The following is a 27,339-nucleotide window of genomic DNA, read 5'->3' on the forward strand; positions in this document are numbered from 1 at the left end:
ATTTTTTTCCTTTTCGCGTTAATTCAAAATTAACCTTTGGTGTGATGTATATTGTTTTATTAGTTTTTTAGGTTCAAAAATTAGGACAACCTTTAGATATAAATAATATAGAAAATGTAAGATTTGTCTTCTTTTCCGACTAAGGAAAACCATTTTTGTATTTATAATATGAAACCACTTTTGAATATTAATGTCAATAAACAATAAAATTTAATGAGTCTTTTCTTTGCCACATATAGTACGACACAACTTAGATGTCACATCGGCAAAATTCGTAAAACCGATCACATCCGAATTGAGTACGCTATCCCAAATTATCGGTATTTATTTCTCATGCGAATATGATCTTTGCACAAACGTAATAACTTGTAATATCATATGACCTAATATATTCGTCAATTTGACGCCACGATATACATGCACTTGTTTTCTGTGACGCGTGAATCTATAGCGACGAATAGCGCCGAATGGCGCGATAAGGAGCTATTTCTATTGGTTGTGTAAATCGGCAGTAATCGGTTTTAATTTCATTCCATTGCATTTTCCGAAGCTACATCTAATTTGTGTCCTACTATACTTAGATACGTTTATTTGTAAAGTTTATTTATTTATATATTTAGTTCAGAAAGTTATAAAGGACCTCTTTGGACATCGATGGTCGTATGTAATTATGTAAATTCTACAAGGCACACAAATATTAAACTACTACTAAAGGTTCTACATTTTTTTTCATAAATTGTAGATCGTTTGTTTATTGAATAAAATACTATTTCAGAACAAATTAATATGCATTAAAAAGTAAAAAAAAATATATTATTCTACAACCCAGTAATCAACTTCCTATTTCTACTCATTAATATATTTACCCACTCTAACTCTACACACACTGCTGGATAACAACGATCAAAATATTATTTAGAGGGTTCTTTGCAGACGCCGACATTTTCATGTTGAAAAGTCATAGTTTTTCCAATATTTTCCATAGTATTTAAAGTAGTATTTAAACCTCTGACGAGGTTTAAAAAAATAGACCGTATTTCTAAATTTAGAAAAAACAGTAAGAGCTGGAATTTTTATATACAGCGAGTGGATGATAGTCACGGATAGTACGCCTAAAACTGCTAAAATTTATTTTGTATTTATACAATTTTGAAGTTTCATTTTTTAACATTATTTTTTATGAAAGTTACAGCTTAACTATTTCAAAAGTTTATTTTAACTATTGTCGGTTTTTTATTTACTGATAATATAAATTGTGCCTTTTTATCTAGACATGCGGTAGTGTGTCAAAGCCAAGTACTAGGCATAAATAATACATGTATGTATAGTAGTACTCTTAACAGTACTGACGAGCAGAACCGTATGTAATATTACATAGACCATTTGGAGCTACTTTTGACCCAATCAACTCAAAAACTATTTGACATAAACATGTCAAATTTGGCTCATATATTGAGACGAGACGGCGAGATACATATATGCTCCAAATTTCGTACACATATCTTAAACGGTTATTTCGATTTTAATGTCAAAAAATCGTCATTTTTATCACTGGCTGACCTATAGATCAAAACTATTACCCACTTCCAGGTGACCTAGAAAGCTCAAATTTGATGTCCATGTAGGTAATTAGGCGAAAACAAAGAAAAAAATCTGAAACTGGAAAATTTTTATCATTTAAAAAAATATAATGTATATTTTATTGGTTATATTAGGATCACTTATTACTTACACGTATTTATTACGTTATTAATAATTCATAACTGGGATTTACTATTGATTACCATTTACCAGGCTCTAATAATTAATAGACATTTGATTGTTTTAATGTTTGGAAGATGTTAATGTATGTCGCTATTTATCGGCAATTGCGTATATAAGGACTAGCCAAGTCAGACCTTAGGCTACAATGTATTGTCCTAAGTTATGGAAATAAAGAATGTTTTATGTAGTTATAAATAAATTTGGGACTGGCCATAGAACTTGGCACCCATTTAGATCTCACTCCATTTGACGTTGAAGTCAACAACCGAGGCTTATATCATAATATTGTACTTGGCTCCTATTTAACATTTATGTTTTTGATGGAATTATCCTTTTTATGCCCTAGATCATCTGATGCTAAGTTACTATCACAGTCTATTGGCTGGTTTCACAGTACGGTTTCGCAAAAAAAAAAAAAAGAGTGACTTCGTAGTTGAATTATGGAATAAAGTATGCTGAGCAGGACGATGACGATGCCAGATGAACAGAGATGGCCCAGTGTTTAGAACGCGTACATCTTAACCGATGATTGCGGGTTCGAACTCAGGCAAGCACCACTGAATGTTTATGTGCTTAATTTGTCTTTTTAAATCATCTCGTGCTCAGCGGTGAAGGAAAACATTGTGAGGAAACCTGCATGTGTCTAATTTCATAGATATTCTGCCACATGTGTATTCCGCCAACCCGTATTGGAATAGCGCGGTGGAATATGTTCCGAACCTTTCTTCTCAAAAGGGAGAGGAGGCCTCAGAACAGCAGTGGGAAATTTACAGCTCTCTTGTTGTTGTTGTTGATGACGATGATTTGCTTTTCAAGCAAATACTAAAAAAAACAATTCATGGCAACAATTTTTTTTTCTAAAAAATTTAATAAAATTTTTAAATAATCGAAATAACCATTTTTGATATTTTGTTTAAAATAGAACATGTTAATCGCAACCTCAATATTGCAATAAATAACTATAATAATAAGAATTCCCACCAGCGTCCTTTCTGGACATTTTAGTTCAGCTGCTTTGATATAAATTCCTAGTTTTTATACATTTTTGGAAAACTACGAAAACGGTTATGTTTGTAAAATAAACCGCAGAACAAGTTTCATAGCTTTTTTTAGGTTTTTAGGCCTTTTTATAGTAAAAAAAAATATATTGAAATATCGTTTTCCGCATGACATTTTTAAATTTGGAATGATAATAATTTTTTAAACATTGACAAATATCCAGTGTTTGTTCGTTTTCAAATCAAAAGAAAAAAAATAGTTTTTTATTGATATTTTTTTCTAAATAAATTTTTGAAGTTGCATTTTTGACAAATTTTGAAAACATATGATAACTGATAACTCAAAAATAGTTCACTTTTGGATATGGGGGTTAAAATTATTGCAAATAGTCACCCCTATCACATCCTAGCGGATGTACGTCGAATTACCAATAATCCTGTATATTCAGCTGTCTAATTTGAAGTTACAAATTGCTAAGCTACCATAAAAATATATAAATAAATAGGTAAATATTGAAAACGCAAGATGGGCAGTTTGTATATAATTTATTGTTTATTCATTACAGTAATTTTGTACAATGTTGTCTGCGCTCAAAAAAATAAAATGCAACATGTATATTTTGCCTCAATTTAAATGTTACAGGATTATTATTTTAAAAAATAAATAAATACAAACTGATAATACTGACATGCACTGTTTAATATTTAATTCAACATTTTCATATATACCTTTGGGACGACAATAAATGAGTAATTATGGCGATACAGAAACTAGTTTAAAAACGTTAATGATTTCATTGTTGCATTTAATTCTTTTGAACGACAAACGATAATATATAGTTATCGTATATATAAGGTAAAGTTAAATTTATCAAGATTTTGCGATGTTTTCACACAAACGAAAACTTACACAAGAGATTTACTTTAAGTTACAATTCTAAATAGTATCAATAACTGCCTAATTTTTAAATGCACACCAACCTGGCAGTGACGATTTATTATTAGGTCAAACCTTAATTGAAATGCAATAAAATTTAATCATTTGAAATATTCTTGTAAACTTTGGAATATGTTGTGATTAGTGTACGAGTTAAAAACTGAATTTTATTTTATTTGTAAAAAGTACTATTAAGACCAGACACTTTTAAATACTTGCAGTACAAAATAATCATAAAACAAGATTAGCTAAATAAATGATTTAATGTAAATGATAAAATATTATATTGTGCTATTTTGTTGTTCATTAACAAGTAGGTCCTGTCATAATTGTTCTAATGCTAGTTTGCGATCTTTAAAAAAAATATACAAATTACGGACTATGTCAAATAATCTGTCAATTTTGTTTTAAACTTCGCATCCTAGCATGTGCCACTTTCAAGGCAAGAGCAATTAATACTTTACATAAACATGCATGATATTAAAATGCCCCATAAAAAGTCAAAGTAGAAATTTTTCGTTATTTTGTTTTTTGTGTATATTTTTTTAAAGATTTTTTTATTTTTTTTTGTATTTTTTTTAAATATATATTTTTGCTTTTTGTTTTTTTATACATTTTTTTAAAATTAATATCTTTTGAGACACTATTATATATAAACAGTTTTCTTAGAGAATATTCATTTTTTTATATTATTTATTGTACTTTTAATATTCAGCGCGGCAAAGTGCCTCTTACATAAAATCAATATAAAACTTATTTTAACAATGCTTATATAATTGCCAGGCGAATATGTCTAATGCATGGGGTAAGAAGCGTTTAGAGGGCTGCAGAGAAAAAATTTAAAAGCTTTAAATAAATATAAGTAACTTTTCAGATTCACAGTTAATTATTTGAAAAAGCAAATGTATAATTATCTATTTTAAATTTAATATTTTATGTATTAGTAACTCATGGTTTAAAAAAAAGATAAAATACTTATATAAAACAATATTTCATCTAGTCTGTATAGCTGTCCGACTGTTTCAACGCGGTTGGTGTACATCTTAACAACACTTCATAAAGAACTCCTATATGCTAAGATATAACAATTGTACAATCTTTTCGTTTATTTTAAAGATATGCCTCACTTATAATTAACCTCAATATAGGAATTCTGAGGTGGAAGCCTATATAAGTGACTATATTAATGTCAAAAATGTAGCTTAGTTGGCTTAGCTTTATGTATACTGTAAGGCAACACAACAAATTAGCACCATAACTTTCGTTACATTACTTCTAGCTAACTTTTTAACATTAAAAAACATGCATTTTGCGGAAATTACCAACAGTAGCACCCTTTTTTGATAAAATTACTTGTTTTTACTGCAACAAGATGGCTGCATTATAAAGTATGTGACAATATCTGAATAATATTTTGATGGTAGTGGAATGTTTTCTCAAAGTCTTGAAATTTGAACATATCCAATAAAGCAAATTTTTAATATCAACATTGTGATACTTTAAGTATGAGACAGCCCTACTCAACGCGATGTTATACAAAATTCAACACACCAATGCACCGCCAAGCTTAAAACTAAACACCGATTATACATATAAGTTGAAAGTTTTTTTTTTTCTCTATTTACTCTTTACTCGCCGTATGTATACTATTTACATAAACTCAATCGTAAAACATTTGAATATTTTTTGTTTCTCTCCATCCTCACTATACACATAATAAATAACTTATAAATAAACAATATAAATATTAAAAACGAATAGGACGCATGGACGCAGCACCGTTTTATTATATATACATGTATATAAAATGTCATTGGGAAATGCATTTGCAGTTATTGTCTCAAAACAACGAGCATGTTGTGTTTATTAGCCGTTAGCAAATCGATCAGTCGCGTTGATCAATATCAACAGGAGACAATGTTTTTATAATGATAACATTTTCAACCAGTTATTTGTGAACTCTATAATTTTGTAACTAACATTTCTTTATAAGTATTTAAGGTTACTTTAGATTTAAGCTCTAACTTATGAGTAAATTGTGATGGCCTTTTCAAATAAATATGGCCGTTCCTATCCCTATTTCACTGGACCACATGACACTATGGGGTTCAAACATATTTTCATAGTGGCATCTGTTTATGTATAAATAAATATAAAATATGGTACTATTTAACAATATCGACTTAACATTATTAGTGGCTAACATAGTGGAGATAACAGCAAGGTTAGGAACTAAATTTAGCTGTTGTTTTAATAACTAAGGACTTTTAATCGACTAGGTATCATTAACATGTGATCACTGCGGCTAAACTTTCAGTCTAAATATGTACTTTATTAAAACATTCAAGTGATTACAGTATATATTTATTTAGAGTGTAATTTAGCTGCACTGATGTTACTATCTATGTTTCTGTTCCCGAGTACTAGCTTTTAGATGGGAGAGACTTGTACAATTATCTCGAATTTCTTCGAACACATGTCTAAGTACTATGCTATATCTATGTAATATTTACATGGGAATCAGTCGCATATCACAGCCCGTGAGGTTAATTATTTATTGTTATGTTTTTACTGGCTCTATTTGGGACTGTATCCTATATTATTTATCATATAGCACTTACTAGAGTCATGCTTCAATATATATTTCACTATTTTTGTTTAAAAATATATCATATAAACACAGAAGATTTTGGTTCCTATCGCGTCTTTGTATAATCTTAGGCTCTCATTAAACGGCCTTTAGCTATATTTACATCCAAAGTCGCTCAAATCGCATCGGTCCTTATAGCATAATAAATACAGCCTCTATATCGATCACTGTTCCCTAATAATGGCACGAGAATTTTTACATCACTTTGGTGTGGAGGAAACTTATAGTAGTATAGGAAATTATGTTCCAGTTGCACAGCACTAGGTCACTTCCCAGAGGGCCGTGGGCCAGCCGCGCCCCGACACACTACACGCACGCCACGGCGCGCCACTGCACGCACGGACGCTGCTCGCACGGCTCTGCACGCTGCTGCACGCACGGCTCTGCACGCTCTGCACGCTGCTGCACGCTCGGCGCGGGCGCGCTCGGTATCATCGCTGCGGCCACGCGTCCTGCAGGCGCAGGCCGGTGCTCAGCCGCGCGTAGCTCTCGCGGAAAGTGGTTACTATTTTCTCGAAAGTCTCCGGGTCGTATACTGACCGAGCAGTGTTAGTTAAATCGAATGGTTCTGAAACAATATATTTGTAATCATTATGATGAAAAAATATGTAAGATGTGCTTGCGGCAGACGTTTTATATTAATAGATAATTGTAATAGTAGATCAATTAAGTTGTAAATTACCTAAACAGTTAAAACACAAATGAAAATAAAAATTCAAGTCTGCTCATTAAGCACACTTGAGTCATCATAATAAAGAATTAAAATGGATGTTATGTAAATTTGTATAAAATAATGTTTCAATTCGGAATGTAAATTCTAATAAACCAGAATATAAAACCAGCAAAAACTCTATAGTAAATTAGATAAAGATGGCATTATTATTCGGGCGATACACAACTTGGATCACTGACATTTTATATACCCTTCAAATAGTTTTAATGTAACACTACCGTCAGGCGTGTATCAACCTGTCATGATATTGCTGGTAGTAGTGTTCAGTGTTAGGGCGCGTACCTTCCACGCAGAGCAGCTTCCAGTGCGAGGGGTCGGCGTGCGGCGCCAGCGCGGCGCGCGCGCGGCACTCCCACACGGGCACGCGCCGCGCCGCTCGTACCGATACCGCCATTTGCTCGTACCTGCACCGATTGCAATATCCAATGTAAGTAATCTCAGTCGATACTCGATACTCGTAGTTTCAGTTGATATAGCACATCAATGTGGATACTAACGGGAACTCCGCGTAGTACTTGAGCATTCTATGTAAGTAATCTCGGTTAATGTAAGTACTCGTAGTTTTTGAGTTGGTATAGGACAGAAATGTGGATACTAACGGGAACTCCGCGTAGTACTTGAGCATTTGCAGGAAGAGCTCGGCGAGCGTGCAGCGATTGTGCGGCCGCGGACGAGCTGCCTCACCCGCGCGCGGCAGCACCGCCGGGCTCGTGCCACCTGTAAAGTAAAAGTAAAGTAACAGCCTGTAAATTTCCCACTGCTGGGATAAGGCCTCCTCTGCCATTAAGGAGAGGGTTTGGAACATATTCCACCACGCTGTTCCAATGCGGGTTGGTGGAATGCACATGTGGCAGAATTTCGATGAAATTAGACACATGCAGGTTTCCTCACAATGTTTTCCTTCACCGCCGAGCACGAGATGAATTATAAACACAAATTAAGCATATATATATAGTGGTGCTTGCCTGGGTTTGAACCCGCAATCATCGGTTAAGATGCACGCGTTCTAACCACTGGGCCATCTCAGCTCGCCACCTGACCGCAAGCAAATTGTAGAGGACGTCGTCACGTCGAGTCGATAAGCGGTCGTACCGACTGGGGGTGTACTCACACTGCAGGAAGTGCAGCACCATGAGTGTGAGCGCGTAGGAGGAGAGCGTGCGGCGCCGCGCGTCGTTGATGCGGTGAGCGCGCGCCCACAGCTTCGTGATCGCCACGAGCGGCCGCACGCGCCAGTCCACTGGGTAACCATACACGTGTCATTATATATAATAATAATAATAATAAATATGAGACAATATCACATACATTACTCTGATCCCAATGTAAGTAGCTGAAGCACTTGTGTTATGGCAATCAGAAGTAACTACGGTACCACAAACACCCAGACCCAAGACAACATAGAAAACTAATGGTAATCTACATCGACTCGGCCGGGAATCGAACCCGGGACCTCAGAGTGGCGTACCCATGAAAACCGGTGTACACACCACTCGACCATGGAGGTCGTCATATAGGATCGTTATTGGCATTAATTGAATATACAAAACCTTTTTTTGGGATGATTTCATACATTTTATAATTATAGGTATAGACAACATTGGGCAACTGAGAGTAATTCAAGTTCGAGTTACAATGTCAATATTGACGCAGGTCAGAGTTACATATTAAGAATAGACTTGCACTCACTTCTAGAATAGCAATAGAGGAGGTTTGTGTTCCGGATGCCGACCACATTGTTACAATTCAAGTCGACTTGAAGCCCGTTACGTTCGTCGCGAAACTTCAAAATCGGCACTTTGGCCTGGATCAGTTCCGCACCTGTAAAAAATAAACAACATTATCAAACATCACAGACTTATATCTGGAGCCATAGATAAAAATGTATCTGACTTGTTATGGCTCGCTGTAACGAATATTAGTAATATTACTTTTTTCAACTTACCAGGATCAAAGCTTTTGATATAATTGAGAATATAGTTGAGATGTAACAGTGCATGCGCTCTCGGTTCCAAATCGGCTAACGCACGTACGTACAGGCAAAGGTCCATGTCTGACGAGTCCAAACCGAAACCGGACATCGTCGATCCTACCACGTACAAACCGTAGCGGGGGAATATTGACTGTTAAAGAATAAATAACATATTTCTAGTAAAAATATGACCACTCACAAATTATTAATAACAGATACTATATTACCAATGGCAAGTATCGTATGGTATTTATATACCTTAATAGTGATGTAGAGATATCTCCATAAATTCATTTTCTTTCGGAATGTCTCCTCCGTCTGCTGAGATTTAACGAATTTGTCCCAAATCTCCTGTGACAAAGTGTCCCATTTTGATCCTGCCGAGTTCATAAACAACATATGATTTCTTACTTACTCTTTTTGAAGTGTATAATTTAAAACAATAGTTTAGCGAGTCTTAACGTATCCTGAAAGTTCACACATATTTTTATATCTTGTAACTGTTCTTAGCATCCGTTTCTTTTAAAACGCTATTTCCGTTCTTCTATTGAAATGATAATCGTCGTGACCTCTATCATTTCGCTCACCTGGACCGGCGAACCAAGCGATGACTAGTTACTATTCTTATATATTATACTTGTTAGGATTATTTTGCTCAAAACCAAGACTTGTTTTGGAGGTCAACATCTATACGAATTCTATTGGAACGAATGCCTTCTCAGATAGCTTTAGCTCCAATCTTACTTTCAACAAGTTTGTAAATTTTTCGAAAAGTGTAATACTTTTAGATATAGATCTGTTTATTGAAGAAAATTCAAATTAGAGTCGAGATGACCCAGTGGTTAGAACGTGTGCATCTTAACCGATGATTGCGGGTTCAAGCCCAGGCAAGCACCACTGTTTCATTTGCTTAATTTGTCTTTATAATTCATTTCGTGCTCAGCGGTGAAGGAAAACATCGTGAGGAAACCTGCATGTGACAAGAATTTCATATTCATTCATTTCATTTCTGCCACATGTGCATTCCACCAACCCGCATTGGAACAGTGTGGTGGAATCCCTCAAAGGGAGAGGAGGTCTTTAGACCAACAGTGGGAATTTACAGGCTGTTGTCGTTGAAGAAAATTCAATAAACAGTAATACTTTTACAAAGACACTTACCATTGAGGAGGTCATCCGGTGTAAATTTCACCTGGAATGGGTACGCCGCACTTAGATACCGCTCCGGTGCGATCCGGCGTTGTCGCTGCTCGCGTCGACCTCGGCCGCGCCACTCGCGGGAGACCGTACCGACTTCACGATCACGACTACCTTCACCTAAAATAGCTTTTATGATTTTTAAATAATCCTTTTATTTCTGACGATATGCAATGTTTCGATAAGGACTAAAATTGAAAAATCATTTCATGCATAACATTTTCAAATTAATTATCATAAAACATTTCCTTTTTTGCCTGTCTGGGTAGGTACCACCCTCTCATCAGTTATTCTACCGCCAAACAACAGTGCTCAGTATTGTTGTGTTCCGGTTTGAAGGGTGAGTGAGCCAATGTAACTACAGGCACAAGGGACATAACAACTTAGTTCCCAAGGTTGGTGGCGCATTAACGATGTAAGGATTAGTTAATATTTCTTACAGCGTCTTTGTCTATGGGTGTTGGTGACCACTTACCATCAGGTGGCCCATATACTCGTCTGCCAACTTATACCATAAACATCCTAATTATTATTCATAATAATAATCATACAGTACAAAAGTATCACACAGTTACGAATAAGACGCATTCAACTATTGTTTGTCCAGATTCAAAATTATTTTATCTCTATTTTATATTTTGCTCGGTTAACTGACATTATCTTAAGTCTTTTCATTTTAATATTACGTTGGACGATTCAAAATAATAACGAAGATTATCGACGAGGCAAGAATTCAGATATAAGATCACCAGTCGTAATTGTTAAAAATCCACTAAACTAAATGAATGTAAATAGTTTTAAATGCGTTTTTTTAACCAAATTTGTTATTTATATGTAAGGAATAAAAGCTTAGATGTATGTATCATCGATAACGAAGGTAATATATAGTTAATGTTAACAATGTGAAAGTATCAGTCTGTCTGTCTGAAATACTTTTACGGCCATTTGAACTGAATTTGATGAAATTTGTTACGAAAAAAAGCTTCGTTTCGAACCTTTAATTGCGAGGGAAGTCACTGGCACCATTATAGCATAGTTTCATTAAAATTTTGAAGAATTTTTCACTAAAGACAGTGTAAATTCATTACTTTAAAATATTATTATTTACTATGAAAATAGTGATGATAATTAACAAAGATAAATTAGATTGAAACATCTACCATCTGTTTAAATGTTTACAAACAATATCAACAAACATTGTTTTTTGATTTAAGCATTTTCTTGTTACGTATTTTCTTAAGTACTTTGCGTCGGATAACAAGTTATATTGCATCATTCATTTATATTTTAATGATACATATGATAGCAATCATTCAGCCTTATTTTTCTTCTCGCGACCAGCCCCGGCTTCGCGTGCAGTGCTGGTAATAAGTATACTACAGATTTTTTCTTGTTTCTTTACAATATTGTCCATACTATATACAAAAAACTACTTCTCGAATCACTCTATTAAAAAAAAAACCGCCTCAAAATCCGTTGCGTTATTTGAAAGGTCTAACAGACCACGGTAAGCGACTTTGTTTTGTAATGAAAAGATTTTGTATGTTAGCGCATTTATGTATGTAAATATACTTGCGAATGTGTTTATTTGTATCCTTAGCTACTTAAAAATTCCTTTCACACATTCCCTAAATTCATCGCCTCATCGCCTATATTTTTAAAAAGCACGTTGTTTATTCGGTTAAAGATCGATTTTGAAGAAATACAATTAAGTTTCAAGCTTAATATTCTGTGCATACAATTTTTTTATCATACATCTTTTTCACATAAAAATATTACTATATTATATAGGAATACTTTTCTTTATCTATACATTCTAAGAAGGTTATTTCCTTGTTTCTGTAGTGTTTACAAAAATAATAAAAAAAAATCATTTTCATGAGTAAAACAACGTTCGAAACACAATTAAATGTAAAATTTTTGATTTTTTTAAATATCAGCAATGGGCATTTATGATTTATTTGGCTAAAGTAAAGTAACAGCCTGTAGATTTCTCACTGCTGGGCTATTGGCCTCCTCTCCCATTAAGGAGAGGGTTTGGAACATATTCCACCACGCTGTTCCAATGCGGGTTGGTGGAATGCTCATGTGGCAGAATTTCAATAAAATCAGACACATGCAGGTTTCTTCACGATGTTTTCCTTCACCTTCATTATTTAGCTCACACTCCCTTTATTAATTTCGTGAAAACTACTTTTCCGCCATAAAGACTCTACGACGTTATTGCCTCTGCGATGGTGGATATGGACAGATAATAGATTTTTAAGCGATGTTTACAGACGGGCAAGGATTTCGATTGCCGAATATCATCGGGTAGTGCATTCCAAAGTTTGACGGAATTATACATATTTACCAAACATGGTAAATATGTATAATTCCATACCATACATGTTAAAAATGTATAATCTAGCTTTTAGTCCAGACTTCATACTGATTAGCCCGTACTATTTTAATGCGTCGTACAACACGTGGTTATTTAAATACACGTAACATTTCTAAAGCCACAGGTTCGAATTTTAAAAGCAATATTTATCCATATAAAATGTTTCTAATTAATATTTATCACTTTGGGTAAAGACCCAAATTTAAAACTTGTGACAATTAATTAAATTAAAGATGCGTTAATGTATGTAATCTCGTATTATTATTATTTAAATTAATTAGTCTCTTTATGGAATAAGTTAAATAATGTCACGCGATGACCCGAAAAAGCGAAGCAGTTACTATGAACGTATACCAGTCATGATAAATTAATCCGCTGGGTTACTAAGCGAAAACAAGGACCGGTAACTTGGTAGCGCGCGGTGAATTCTGAAGCGGTTTATAATTGTTGTTTGTAGAAACAATACACAGCCATCAAATTGATGACTTTTTTATGTGATATCTATTCTTTTTTAATAAATATTTTATTTTTTCGTTGTGTATTTGTCATGTAGTAAGCTATCTTTCAAATTAAACGAGTTTAAAACTACGCACCGCAGCGATTACGGTAATAAATATACATTATCGCGACTATTTAAAACTTTACAGGCAATTACATAACAGTATTATTTACGCAGTGACGTAAATATTTACGCTGAACTCGTAAAAAATGCGACAAACTGAACGTCACTAGGAATATCTTACGTCGTGACGAACGAGTTTAAGTTGACGAATTTGTCACAAAAACAGTCTACTAAATACATATTTGTTATTATTTAGTACGCTCATACGCTGTTTTGTTAGTAATACTGTTGGACAATAATTGTTATTATTAATAAAATATTTTATACAATCTAGTCTCCAATATACACCTAACAGTATCAGCATGCTACATCCCCATGCCGAGTCTAACAAACCCATATTATGTGTTATTAATAATAGTGTGGTCTAGTTCTAGGTCTTCATAAGAGAGCTTCATTTTGCATTGGCAAATACACATGTAGAAGAATTACTTTTGATATAAGTACATTTACTTATGACAATATCCTACACTCTCAAACTCGAAATAAATTTATAATGCAAATTATGCCTACAAATTCACTTTTGATCTATGTGTCTACAGAGTCTTTAGCTTCCACTCTTTTCTGCCGATCCCATTTTGAGTAAATAGTACCTAATCATTATGTAAACATTTATACTAAGTGTTAATAAATGTTGACATAGTAATATCACATAGACATAGAATCAAAACATAGCTTTAAATAATAGTCACGTTTCTCGGAGGCCGATTAGGTCAGCTAAGTTATGATTTTATAGATATTATTAGTTTCACAGAATCAGACAGAATACTTGCTTATTAATATAATATTAAATAAGTTGCTATTTTCTTTTGATAATATTAAATTATACTAATATTTTCTTAATAGTATGCTTGTTTACTTGAAGAAATATCAGATAGTAATATATTATATATTTCAAAATATTTAGATTTAGAAATTAGCATTAACTTATAATTAAAATTGAACATTATGCTATACAATTAATACTACCTTTTTGATAGGTTCTTCAAAATATACTAATAAAATAAGAGTCATACTTAGAAAACGAAAATGCCTAGTTTAACTAAATCCACTATATTTTATTATTTATTTAATGTCAATACACTATGAATTTGAGAACACACAATCCGATAAAATAAAAAAATCCATAAGGAATTTTAAAAATATAATTGACAAGTATTCATATGTATAATAATAATTGATAAGATTTTGGTATCATATTTTATTGATTTATAAATGTATGTAAATTAATTTATCAGTTGTTTGAAATTTAAATATATTATAGTGTTAAATATTAAATGAGGGTATGTACTAAAATTATAAGATGCTGATATTCCAAAGAATATGTTATATTTGAATGCACAATTTCACTGAAAGTAATATACAGGAAATAAAAATCAACATACCTTTATCACTTGATTTATTTGAACCAGAAGCATTACTGGATAGGCTGGAGTCATCAGAATCATACCCAAAAGCGGTGTTATCTGTCTTAGTAGGCTGGCGTTCCTTACGAGGTTGCCATCGCCTTGGCGTGCCGTGTCCAGGAGAACCTCCTCCTCGAGAACCTAAGCCACCCATCACCTGCAGCATTTCTAGAGGATAATGCCGTGGAGTCTGTCTCTCTACGTGACCTGGTATCATGTATATTCCTGGACCTTCAAACCCACCGTTCCCATGATATACTATAGGTGCACCTTCATTCATATCGCCTCGACGTCTGCCGGCATAATGAAAATAATTAATACAATTAATCTGGGCAGCCCACCCTTGAATCATATGATTTTTCAGTACCAACCTTTGCTCCGACCGCTAAAATTGATGACGTCTATTAACTTCAGTCGATTATTGTGTCATTCTACACGTAATTTTTAAAGCGACGTCGAAATTTAATTTTCTTCTTATTTACTACACCACCGAAATTCGAGACGATCCGTCAAACGTCTTTCCTTGATATGTCGATGGCTGATGTCGCTAATAATATCGAAGATTGTTCAACGTGCTTGTCTCTGAGCTCCCTCTTTGCGAACAGATCGAGCATTTATTATTTCGACGCCGGCTATAATAAATCTACCCACGAATTCGAAAGTAAATCTATAAATTAATGAAAAAATCCGCCATGACTTAAGGAAGCAAAACTAGCGACATCTGACACCCGCCAGTGAAGTCTACACGTGATACACTTTTTTTACAAATTCAAATACTGAGTTTCGACCTATTCCATTGTCTGCCAGCAATATAATTATATATTTATTTAAGTATTTATGTTTTTGAATGAGCCATAAATATTGTGAAATGACATAAAACGAAAGAAAACCACGTTGAAATTGAACGATAAGCAATATGGTGTAATATCCAGACTAAATTACAGCATAGAAATTAGAAGAATATTTTGATACAAGTATCCGATCGTTTGTCACATGATTATACATATACTTTGAAGTTTGATAAATTGTATTGACATTGGGTGTCAAAAGATTTTGTCAAATCAGTGTAAAAAAATATTAAAGTATTATTGTGTAAATTGTGTAGTAAAATTTAATTTAAAAAAATAGTGAGTAAAATGGAGGTTAAAAGACTGAAGTAAATTTGCAAATATAGGTGGCTAATCAAATGCCGAGAGTGATGACGTCGAAAGAAGACAATGTAACCTTAAAAGTGCAAAAAGTATACAGAAACAAACATTATCGTCTTATTGTATTGTCGTTTTTCTTAAGGTTTTGATATGTCTCATTTCGGTGACTTCATGGACGGTGTTCCCGTTAAAATATCAGAAAAATATAAAAGGCCACCACGAATTGAATTGCCTTATAATGTTACCGAGTGTCCTTTACGGGCACAAAGCGTTGTAAATGCCGTAAAATACTGTTCTACATTTGAACGTAATGTACTTTCTAAACTTAGAGAACTAAGGAGTGCAAAAGAAACGAAAAAAAATGAAAGGCGCCACCGCTTACAATTGTTAGAAGAAGCAAAACAAAAAAAATTAGATGCAATAGCAACCGCTGAAGCTGAAGAAAAGTTGAAACAATTAAGCGTATCTGAGGTGTCCTATCCTAGTACTGATGAGATAAGTGCTATGTCTCCCGATGATAAACCAGAAAAGAACTGTGATAATACCACACATGATAGTAGTCCTGATGCTGACAAAACAGTCAATACAGATATTGAGTTCCCTCAGACTTCTGAACAGAAGTCTCAGTTGAACATTCTTCAGCCAATACAGGTTCAGTCTAATTACCAGCATAATAATTTACTGGATGACCCTGACCCTCTACAAGAATTTAAAATGCAGAATAGAATGGCAAAAATCCCACAGTATAGCCACAATATTGATACCCTTACGTTCAGAGATTTCGAAAATGATACATCTAGTCCCTTTGATAATGTAGAACTTAAAACTATAAATGACATGGAATTGTTAGCTCAGGTACTACAGAGTCAAAGAGATTCTTCATCTAGTTGTCAAGCTCAAACATTCAATCAGGATCAAGTTTATCCAGGATATACAAATTGTGCAACTCAGGCACAAATCGAGGGTGTTACATATTTGCCCAATGCATATGTAGACCAACAGATTCATGATCCTAATGTAATATATTCTTCTCCGCAACATTACCCAACATCCAATGGTTATTATGTACAAGCCGAAAATGTCTGTGATAATAATATCCCTATTGAAAATGTTTATGCACCTAATTACCAGTATTATGTTCCTGCACAGCCGTATCCAGGAACTTATTATGGTACTCAATTACCAGCTTGTTCAGCCGATTTACAAGGACCAAATGGTTCAACATTTATACCTCAGCCATACTATTATTCTTATCCTCAAGGACCTTTGCCATATGTTGCTTCTCCATTGAATACCAACATAGTCCCTGAAGTTAAAAATCATGAAGGAAATCCATCAGTAACATCACAGAACACAGTCAAGTCTCGATCGAGGAGTGTTCCTGATATTGTCAAAGAATTAAATGAGGAATTAGTGTCAGCACGTCAAAGAGCCAATGAACGTTCTTACAATGCAAGCCCTGCCCCTAATATTATGCCTAGATCATCGTCAAGCAGTGATAAACGAGAAGAAAGGAGAAAAAGAAAAATAGAGAAATTACCAAATCCATATGAAAAATTACCATTGCATTTACAAAATATATGCCAAAAAATACATGGTATGGGCTTTCCACTTGACAGAGTTGCCAGGGTGTGTAGTCTTGTAGGTGAAAATGATAAAAAGGTAATAAATACCTATTTGACTGCAATCTAAAATAATATATTTTCTTACTAATACTAATATTATAAATGCTAAAATTAAACTACTTATTGTTTGTTATTTATTTGAAACAGATATCATTATTTTTATGATATTTCTACAAGGTTATCTATTGATAAACAAAAAAGTAATACACTGTTATCACTGTCATATATTCAAAACTAAGTTTATAAATTTATTACAAGATTACTTGGTAAGTTCTTAAGTAGCATTTATATGACATAGAAATGCTGTTAAAGTTAACAATTGTTTTCTCTTAGCTCAAAAGGATGTAAACGGTTATTGATGTATGATTATCATTTCCCCATAAATGTGATTTGAACTTGCATATTTTAAATAAGAAACAGACTACACAAACAAACAAACAACTACTAAAAAATTTGTAAAACTTTTAATGTTCACATACAATCCTCATATTATATCAAATTATTAATTTTCTGTGAATTTTAACACATAATTTATAACATTTCAGGTGATAGAGTGTCTCCTTATTTTAGGGGAATTAATAGATCTCGGGTTTTCTGAAGCAAGAGCATCTGCAGCGCTTGTCAAACATGAGTTCAACAAGGATAAAGCCCTAGACGAATTGGTTTCTTAACAATTAAAAAGATAAATTAATTTTAAACTACTGCATAGATCTATAGTGAAGTGAAAGAGTTTTTAATATATTATGTAAATTGAGATTATAAATGCATATAAACATGTAACTTCTGATAGGTATGTATTTTATGAAGAAAACTATTCTGCTATCTGTAGAAAATCTGTAAATCTCTAAATGTGTGCATTTATTGTAAATTTGAAGATATGAAGAAGTTTTAGCAGTCTTGAACAATATTGAGACTGTTCTACATGAATCTATTCTAACCATTGAAGTGTTCGTAAACTTAACATGGAAAACATATTATTCTTAATTTAGATTGTGAACAATTTCAGTCAATTTTTATTCAAATCCAGTAGAATATACCAATACAACATAAGCCTCCACATTTATATGATGATAGAGGAAATGTAAGAAAGGTTGAAATATTCAAATAAAACAACTGAGTATAATTTAATATGTTCATTAAAATTAACAAATTATTGTTATTTTGCATTAAATTTTCCATTATAAGTTAATTTTATACAAATTCTATTGAAATGGGCTACATACTTATTTAAAAAGTTAATTTTAAAGCTCTGTGAAAGCTTAAGAAAATTAAAACAAAATAATATAGTGTATGGTAGTAAATTTAGTCTTACTTTAGACACAGGCCTACAGATGTAACAAGTAATAAATTATTTCTTGAAGGAAACATTGTTTGGTTTTGTCATTATCTGAATTGTTCTTTGTGCTCTGAACTTAAACTAATTGGAAGCACTGCCAAAAACAATTAATAGGTAGCCTAGAGATAAACATACATTTACAGAATTAATTTGTGATCTGATTTAATTTGTAAATAAAACCTAGATAAAAAATTACATGCCCGTATTTTTGTTGTATTCTTGCTATTTTTTTAATAAATTTAAAGAAAGTAGAATAGCAGGCTATTTGTTCTCTTAAAATCCGTCGTGGCCTCAAGGCGATGGTGTTGATTTTTTTGAGGTTTTGTCGTAGAGTTAAATGTGACTGAAACTTTAAAATTTTTCGGATAAATAACCGCCTGGCCACGGGAAATACGCCGACGCGAAATTTCGCACCGTGGGATTGGCGAAGCGTGTACATTGCTATACGTTTGTTTCATTCGCAAGACGGATATTCGCGTCCGCGAATTTCCCGTGGCCAGGCGGCAATTACTAAGTAATGCGCGAATTTTTAGTAATATCAATAAGATAAAGTATTAGATACATATTTTTTGTGCAATTATAGAATTAAAATATTTGTTTATGCACGATTTTGCCAGGGCACGGTATTTAATTATTTGCTTTTTTGCTTTGTTTGCAAGTATCCTTTTATGAATGCAAGATAAAGTCTCGGCTACCTGTACCTAGCTTCGAAAGATTGTATTTAGGCTATTATTATATATTATTATGGTATTTATTTATTGTTTTGTCAATATTTCGATTAAAAAAATACCCAATAGATTAAATTAATTAAACGAGTTAATGTTTTGCTTTTAAAAAATAGAATCCAAGAATATATTTTTTGGATTCTATTTTTAACAGACAGAACAGTGAGTAAATATTATTTCAGATGAGTCTGTTAAAATAACACAGCATTAAATAAGTATTAACGTCACCGCAGTAAAAAATAATCTGCGAATGCACCAATATAGGTTAGATTTTGTGTGTGCCGAAATACCAACACAGCGATCAGATAATTTTTGTATAATAAATTAGTTACGACTCGCGGTATCACTAATTACTAATGAAATATACGATTATTTGCTATTTACTCTTTTATAATCAAATCAATTAAAATTACACTCATAAATTGCTTGTGTAAAATTATAAAAAAAAGAGATATAAATTAGTTAAAGGTGCCAACTGCCAGACAAGAAACTGATAAAATATATTGTACGTATGTCGTATTGTATTAAAAATCCAAAGCTTTCAATAAATGTTCTTATAATATCGTGTTTTCAAACGTATTAACGTTATGGGTAATTTGTATTTAGATATATTCATTTTTTTTTAAATAAATATTGTGTTGAATACGTTTTATAAATATTCCATAATAAAGTAGAAAATGATTGCTAGTGAAAAAGCCGAGACCCAAGAAGAGATTCTCAAATCTTTCGAAGCTGTTTGTCTGCATTACCATAATAATATATTGAATATCTTTAGTGTAATTTGTATATAAGGTAAAATTTGGGTATATTTTAATTGTCCACTACAATTATGCTTAATTGGATAGTAACTATAAAGTTATGTATTAATAAGATCTTTTAATATGTAAAGAAATTATAAGAATTATATATAGTAGAGTTTATACATGTTTGTCCGTCTTATTATAAAAAAAAAAATCATTTTTTGTCTCTAGTCACTGTTTAGGTAAGTTATAGAGACAATAATGTTTATATTGTTTTTAATAATAAGGCTGCCGTTGAACATGATGTTGACTGTTAAGTAATTTAGTTTGCTATTAATTATGTATTTGGAAAATTTATAATTAAAAAAAAACATATGTCGCTTAACACTGAGAAGATAATTTAAAGATATTTTAATAATAGTTTTATCACCGATACACGTAACGATATAAGGTCATGTCATCTCGCATCGTGATATTTAAATTTAATAAATGACTCGACTTTATGACATATTACCATCTACATACTTTTTATCGTTCTTAAATTGTATGTTAGTACAAACATTTTTTTAGTGACTAGCTTCATGTAACCACAGTTTATTGCTGTAATTGTGATAAGCTTTTATTTACTGTAATTATTGTTGGTTGAAGTTAGTTCGACTATAAACACATATTTTTTCTTTTTATTACTTTGTAATGCACATAAAGTCGGAGAATAATAAAATAAGGAATTGTCACTAAATATACCTAATACCTATATTTTGCATATGAGTTTATGTAGTTATGAATTAAATAAACCAATGATACGTACTTATTTAAAAAAAAAAAAACACCTTTCATTTTTATATATTGCATTTTCCTATAGTCCATTTCATTAGAATTTTGTAATTTTTGTTGAATATAAATAAAATAACGATGAAATAGGTAATTTTTCTTTTTTGGATAAGCTTATGTTATTAATATTTGAGCTATATGATTAATCTCATCAATATCACCAGCGGCTAAAGCATTAGAGTTATAATAATATGCGATAATATTCAATAACGGATTGGTTAAGTGTTTTATTTCATCGTTAGCCGAATTAAGCTCTGATGGATTGAATTATATATTACAAATAGTTTTTATTCTAAATACGTTTATGGTTCAAAACAGAATGTTGTCTACAAATGTTACGGTTTTAATTTATTTTAGTTTAATGTAAACTGTTAGTGATTTTTCCGTGATTGCTTGGGCGTGGGGCGTAATTTTACAATATATGGCTTCACATAAATGATAAATTGTATGAAAAATAAAAAAATATTTTCATTAAAGTGTGTGAGTTTTTTTTCTCGTATACTAAATAGTTTATTGTATAACAAATAGTAACATTTTATTATAGAAATACACTTCTGGTTTCCGATTGCATACCATACGGAGACCGGTTTTGGGCAATAATATAGGGATGTATAATATAAAGTTACCAGAAAAAAAAGGTTTGCCCAAAACATGGCTGATTTATCCTTAATTGTGAATACTAGCATAATTGTTAATGTGTTATTTAAAAATTGGACTATACGAGTTTTTTTGCCGTTCGCCCTGGAGGTTGCTTTCCTTTCAGAACGGTAGTATAGTTGATATGTTGACGATTTAAGAAGGCTTTATTGTTAAGTTTAAATTTTAAACATATACTAAGATAGACGTTATTCTTATATCTATTTACAGCATTTTTATTTGGTAAGTAGGAGATTTGGTTATTATTTTTATCGTCGTTAATTCAAGAGGTATGAATGTAACGAATTTTAAATTTAAAAAATATATTTTAAGGTAGTATGTGTTTTTTTAATTATAATACTCAAACTCATTTTATTAAATTACATATATTGATAGTATTAATCTTGATAGCGAGATGAAAAAGGTACAATACAGCTCTCTAGGGCCCAGTTATACCGATTCAGCTATTTAAACTTTTTGGTTTTTGTCCATAAGTCGTAAATGGACTTATTTGCTACAGCAAAACACAATATTATTAGTACCAAATATTCATATTCTTAATGCTAAAAATGAAAATGATGTCGTGGGTGATATGACCAAATTAAATTTTAGAATTTGTGAAATTCAAACCCTATATTATGTACGAACAATGTTTAAGCGATTTAGGTATTTATGAAAGATCATTTCTTTTATACATGTGAAATGTATAACGATCCCACACTTATTTTTCCCATTCTTTTTACATCTTGGGATCAACCAGTGAGTAAATGAGACGTCTTAAAAGAAGAAAGCAGCAATATTCATAAGGCATTAGTACATGAATGACCTTTTTGACTAAAAACTGCAATAAAAATATTATAAACTTTTCAAGAGGAAAAATATGGTACAATTACGTTCTGACTAGACTGTACCTACTCTGTTTATAATATATAAAATATAATATAGAGGTGAAAAGTAACAGTGGCAATAAAAGTTCGCCGTTTTCCTGTTGTAACAGACCCTTCTAATGTTACAAATAAATATGAATTTCAGTTTTTAGACGCTTCCTAAGCGTCTCAGTCTTATTAACCAAACGGTTGCATAGGGTTGCCATAATATTTTTCATACTTTGAATTTTTAAACTAAAAGGATCAATAGACCAGTAGTTTCGTTTTAGGTCATGGTTTTTTTTAATCTAGTACATGATGCTGCAATATATTTTATGGACATATATTTTTCTTCAGTTTTTTTTAGTAAAAGTTACTAAAAGTTAGTAAAATCAAAAAGCATAAAACCAGCTTATCCGTATAAAATCTATCAAAATAAAAATAAAATAATATATCAACTATGTTAGACAATGAAGATTAATATCAACAAAATCTTAGAAAATAATATATGGAAAATAAATCCACTATAAGTAAAAAAATAATATATTTTTCTCTCCTCTGTTGTACGTACCCTTATATGTATAATCCCATCTGTCAAACAAATGACTCCCCGACGCCTTAACATCAACACATGTGCATTATTTCTTTGATTTTTATATCCGATGAAACAACATGATCATTTCTTCACTGTATTTAAGTAAATGTTAATATCTCCACATATAAAACTGTCAAACTTTCCAAAGCAATAGAATGACACTCCAAATGGTCGAATAAAACGACTAACAGGATTAGAAAGGTTAAATAAAAAAGGAACAAATTAGAAAGGTTACATTTATTTATAGGGTAGGTAATATTATAAATTTTGTGTAATCAAAAATAGCAGATTTATTTAAATATGGAAGCTGTTTTTGACGATAAAAATCACATTATACTACATATACGCTATGTTGTATGTTATAACTAGAAATATAATATGTTAGGATTCTAGGTAAACCTAGGTCAATGTTATGAGATACTTGAAATGAACTTACACAACGTAAATGCGCTCTGTCGTATCGAATTAAATGAAAACTTAGCTACTTTATTTAACTAAATAATAGAGGTTTTTAAATGTATCACCCACTCATCGAATACTCTACCAGCTATCTATGCATAGTAGGTATAATTGCTGTGTTCAGGTATAAGTGACATAATATCTTAGTTTCCTTTTGGCGGTGATATAAAATAGGTTAATATTACTTACATATTGTCATCAAGCTACCCTCTAAATTTTGGCACGGGTGCAATGCTCATACTAAATGTATTACGCAAATAAGCCATGATCTCTTGTAAAGAGGGTTTGTTCAAAGAGACACATCGACACGGACTTTTTTGTAGACTTTTTTTATGTGTACAATACTGGAGTACCTACATTATTTTTTTCTATTTGTAGGGTTCAGCCAGCGTTAGCGCAAAAAATGTGTATTTACGACATCATATTAGAAACCTCTAAAATGATCAGTGATTCTCTAATATATTGTGCACTTATTGAATTTATTTTATATGTATTATAAACCTTCTTCTTGAATCAATGTATCTGTAAAAAAATCGTCAAAATCTGTTGAGTAGTTTTAAGGTTCTAAGCATACACAGGGATATCTATCTGAGATAGCAGATAGTGTCTATGTTTTCAACCGACTTCAAAGAGAAGGAGGTTATCAATTCGTCTGTATTTTTTTATACTATGTTGTGACATCTCAGACCAGTGGTGACTACTTACCAAATGTGGACTATTTTCCTCGCGTCTAATTCAATGAATTTTTTTTTATTATATAACTGGCAGTTATAAAGCCATAAAATTATTAATTTTTTATGAACTCATTTTCAGCAAAATTTCAACTGCAGTTGGTAGGTATATTAGAATAATGATTAATCACGTTCTCGCGAATTTTTAATTTATATATTATGACGATTGAATGAATAATTAATTATTTGATAATATATACATAAGTGTTAAGAATAAATACAGTACCTATAACATATATCAAAACGCTTCAATAAGACACATGGCAATTTAGTATAATTTATAGCAATTCTACTGAATTTTCATAAAATAATGATTCGCGTATGAATGTCATCAAAGTATGTTTTTGTTCTTTTTATCTTTAAAAGACGTCGGAAGCAAATAATTTACTCCTATGCAAATAGCTAGTCCGCTCACGTCACTGGCATTTATGAGATCTTCGCCTTTGACGTAGCCGCGTAGTTCCTTACTAATAGCGTAGTGAAACGTTTCCGCCAGAGCGCCAGTCGCCTGCCAGACAATGCTCGCTTCGAAATAAATAGCGAATTGTCTATCATTTCTTGTCATCGTTCGCCGATGAATGGGACAAGTTCATTCGAATCCAGTACACATTAGCTAAGATAAGGAACGATATACGGTTACATGGGCGTGAAAGTGAGATAGCTAGCTACGGTCTGCGCGGACAGCCGGAATTACCGCTGCTTGAGTTTTGTTTTGAGACAGTCCAGTTGCAGTAGTTGGCAGTTGCACGGCGGGCGGCGCACGAGTTGAACGGGTTTCGTGTATCATCGTTTGGCGCCGTGTAAAATGAACGGGTCGCATTTCGACACGCGTCGCGACTCACCGCGCTCGCTTCGCCGATAACATCTGCAAAATTCGATATTTAGCTCGTGACATCGTGATAGTGTCGTTCGATTTCGCATGACGCGATTGTATCGGCCATGTGATAAGCGGCTCGAAGCCGCCCGCTAATGTCTACCCCCGCCGAAAAAGGGATAAAAACTTAAAATTCCTGGAATGCACACATGCGGACGACGGGTAACAGTGGGTGCGTTTGTTGAGGTAGTCCTATTACGATGCCGCGAAGAAGTAAGTGGATGCATCTGGTGGCTGGCGTCGTCGCCGGTGTCACGCTCGGTGTGTTTCTGAAATTGTGCTTAAGGACATCTTCGAGGACTTCTATTGAAGCCTGCCCAGATGCGGCGAAATTGTATGTCGCTCCAGAACCTTTGTCAATTATAGATTTAAGAACTGATGAAACTATTTACAATTCTAATAGAACTCTTGTGTTTGTTGGTGTTATGACAGCGGAACAATATTTAACAACAAGGGCTAGGGCTGTTTTTGATACGTGGGCGCAAGATTTACCTGGACGAATTGCATTTTTCAGTTCAGAAGTGTCGCGGGCGCCAGGACTACCTCTTATTCCATTGCGTAGCGTTGATGATAGTTATCCTCCTCAAAAGAAATCTTTTCTTATGTTGCTATACATGTACGAGCACTATGGTGAAAGGTTTGAGTGGTTCATGCGTGCGGATGACGACGTGTATGTTAGAGGAGATAAATTAGGAGAGTTTTTACGTTCTGTGGATAGCAGAAAACCTCAATTTATAGGTCAAGCGGGAAGAGGTACAAGCTCTGAAAGAGACGCTTTGGCGTTAGATTATAATGAAAACTTTTGTATGGGTGGACCGGGAGTGCTAATATCTCGAGAAACATTGAGACGAGTCGCCCCTCATGTCAAGTACTGCCTGAAGCACCTTTACACAACGCACGAGGACGTTGAGCTGGGTCGGTGTGTGGCCAAATTTGCTGGGGTCTCTTGCACGTGGAGTTACGATGTAAGTTTATATTTTAAGGATTCTGTTAATTTGTAAATATAGATAATATTGCAAAAAAAGACCCTATACATAACTTATATGTATGTTTAAACTTTTTTGATGTTACAGCTTTTATAATTACTATAATTATTAAGAGCTTTAAAGTCATAAACATTTTGCTCGCTTCGGGTTTTTAGCTCAACAGCAAAGTGGATACTATAATTTACTGCTTAAAATAAGGTGTAAAAAGCCTCGAGGGGCCAATCAAACGAATCGAAGTTTCAAAGTTGCGAAGATTGTTTAAAACAACATTTATGAATCGTATGTGTGTTAGGCAAAGAATACTTCACAAGGAATCGGCAACGGAGAATGGAAAATAAACAAACATTTTAGTAACATTTCTTCTAACATTGTAAACAAACGTTTTACCAACCTGTTTCGGCTTTATCTATTTAAGTTAAGATTTCTCATTAAATTAACAAGTTAAGATTGCTTTAATAAAGAGTACAGTTCTTACAAGTAGGTAAACCATAAGCTGGTATAATTATACATATGTGTGTAACAACCGACGGTTTATATACGAACTTTTTAGAGAGACTTTAAAAACTCCATCGTAATATTGTATTTTTTATTATTTTGCGTTAAAGGTTACCAAATTAAGTTCAATTTCCCAGTGAACAAATGCATTAGGGATGCGGGCTGTTTTCAGATGTGACAGCGTATAATCGTCTTCACAAACGAACCAGAGCTCCTTGAAAACTTAGTGAAGGCTTTGAAATAATACGATTTTAAACCGTGATCTACTACTATAATTGAGTACATTATTTTTAATTAAAGCCATACCGATATCTTAATTAATAGCGCTTGGTTTAAATAGGAACTGAAAAAAATAAACATCAAACTTTAATTTTTATTTTATTAATAAATATGTAGACACAAATTGCATCAATTTTGTGTGTTTACATCGTGGTCTAGTCTCAGCTTCTTTCGACGATTTCTCGTGTGCAAACGAAAGTCGCTACAATTAAAAGTAATTCCCTCACCTACATTTCACGTGTTAACATGATTTTATTAGTAACAAGTAACGAATACGTTAAAAATACCGTTATAGTTAATTAAAACAAAATATACCGTTTCAGCGACAAATCAATGTTTCAGTTTGGTACGGTA

At 32.8% G+C, this 27,339-nt stretch overlaps 3 protein-coding genes across 5 annotated transcripts in view; 2 read left to right on the top strand and 1 right to left on the bottom strand.

Moving 5' to 3' along the window:
- Window positions 1-3,617: 3,617 nt before the first annotated feature.
- On the bottom strand, window positions 3,618-15,410 carry LOC124534760 (poly(A) RNA polymerase gld-2 homolog A-like). 2 transcript variants are annotated; one of them, XM_047110771.1, is made up of 10 exons: window positions 15,031-15,410; window positions 14,639-14,952; window positions 10,216-10,380; window positions 9,313-9,431; window positions 9,028-9,205; window positions 8,772-8,903; window positions 8,194-8,322; window positions 7,682-7,799; window positions 7,365-7,486; window positions 3,618-6,917 (listed from the first exon to the last, which is right to left on the bottom strand). In XM_047110771.1, exons 2-10 carry the CDS (start codon window positions 14,937-14,939, stop codon window positions 6,781-6,783), a joined length of 1,401 nt encoding a protein of 466 aa, XP_046966727.1. In that variant the 5' UTR covers window positions 14,940-14,952; window positions 15,031-15,410; the 3' UTR covers window positions 3,618-6,780. The 2 variants fall into 2 exon arrangements, with proteins under 2 accessions (XP_046966727.1, XP_046966728.1); XM_047110772.1 differs by having other exon boundaries at window positions 10,216-10,371; window positions 15,031-15,409.
- A 264-nt stretch (window positions 15,411-15,674) lies between these two features.
- Window positions 15,675-21,540, top strand: LOC124534759. Its single transcript, XM_047110770.1, has 2 exons — window positions 15,675-17,469; window positions 17,978-21,540. The coding sequence occupies exons 1-2, from the start codon at window positions 15,958-15,960 to the stop codon at window positions 18,101-18,103; spliced, it is 1,638 nt and encodes a 545-aa protein (XP_046966726.1). The 5' UTR covers window positions 15,675-15,957; the 3' UTR covers window positions 18,104-21,540.
- A 3,362-nt stretch (window positions 21,541-24,902) lies between these two features.
- Window positions 24,903-27,339, top strand: part of LOC124534545 (chondroitin sulfate synthase 1) — a 64,821-nt gene continuing 62,384 nt past the window's right edge. The window contains exon 1 of one of the 2 annotated variants that reach the window (XM_047110438.1): window positions 24,903-26,190. In XM_047110438.1, the coding sequence (XP_046966394.1) occupies window positions 25,426-26,190 (765 nt within the window). In that variant the 5' untranslated portion in view covers window positions 24,903-25,425. The remainder of the gene's footprint in view (window positions 26,191-27,339) is intronic. The other variant, XM_047110437.1, reaches the window with a different exon arrangement.

Source organism: Vanessa cardui, chromosome 13, assembly GCF_905220365.1.
Source record: "Vanessa cardui chromosome 13, ilVanCard2.1, whole genome shotgun sequence".
Taxonomy (NCBI): Eukaryota; Metazoa; Arthropoda; class Insecta; order Lepidoptera; family Nymphalidae; genus Vanessa; species Vanessa cardui.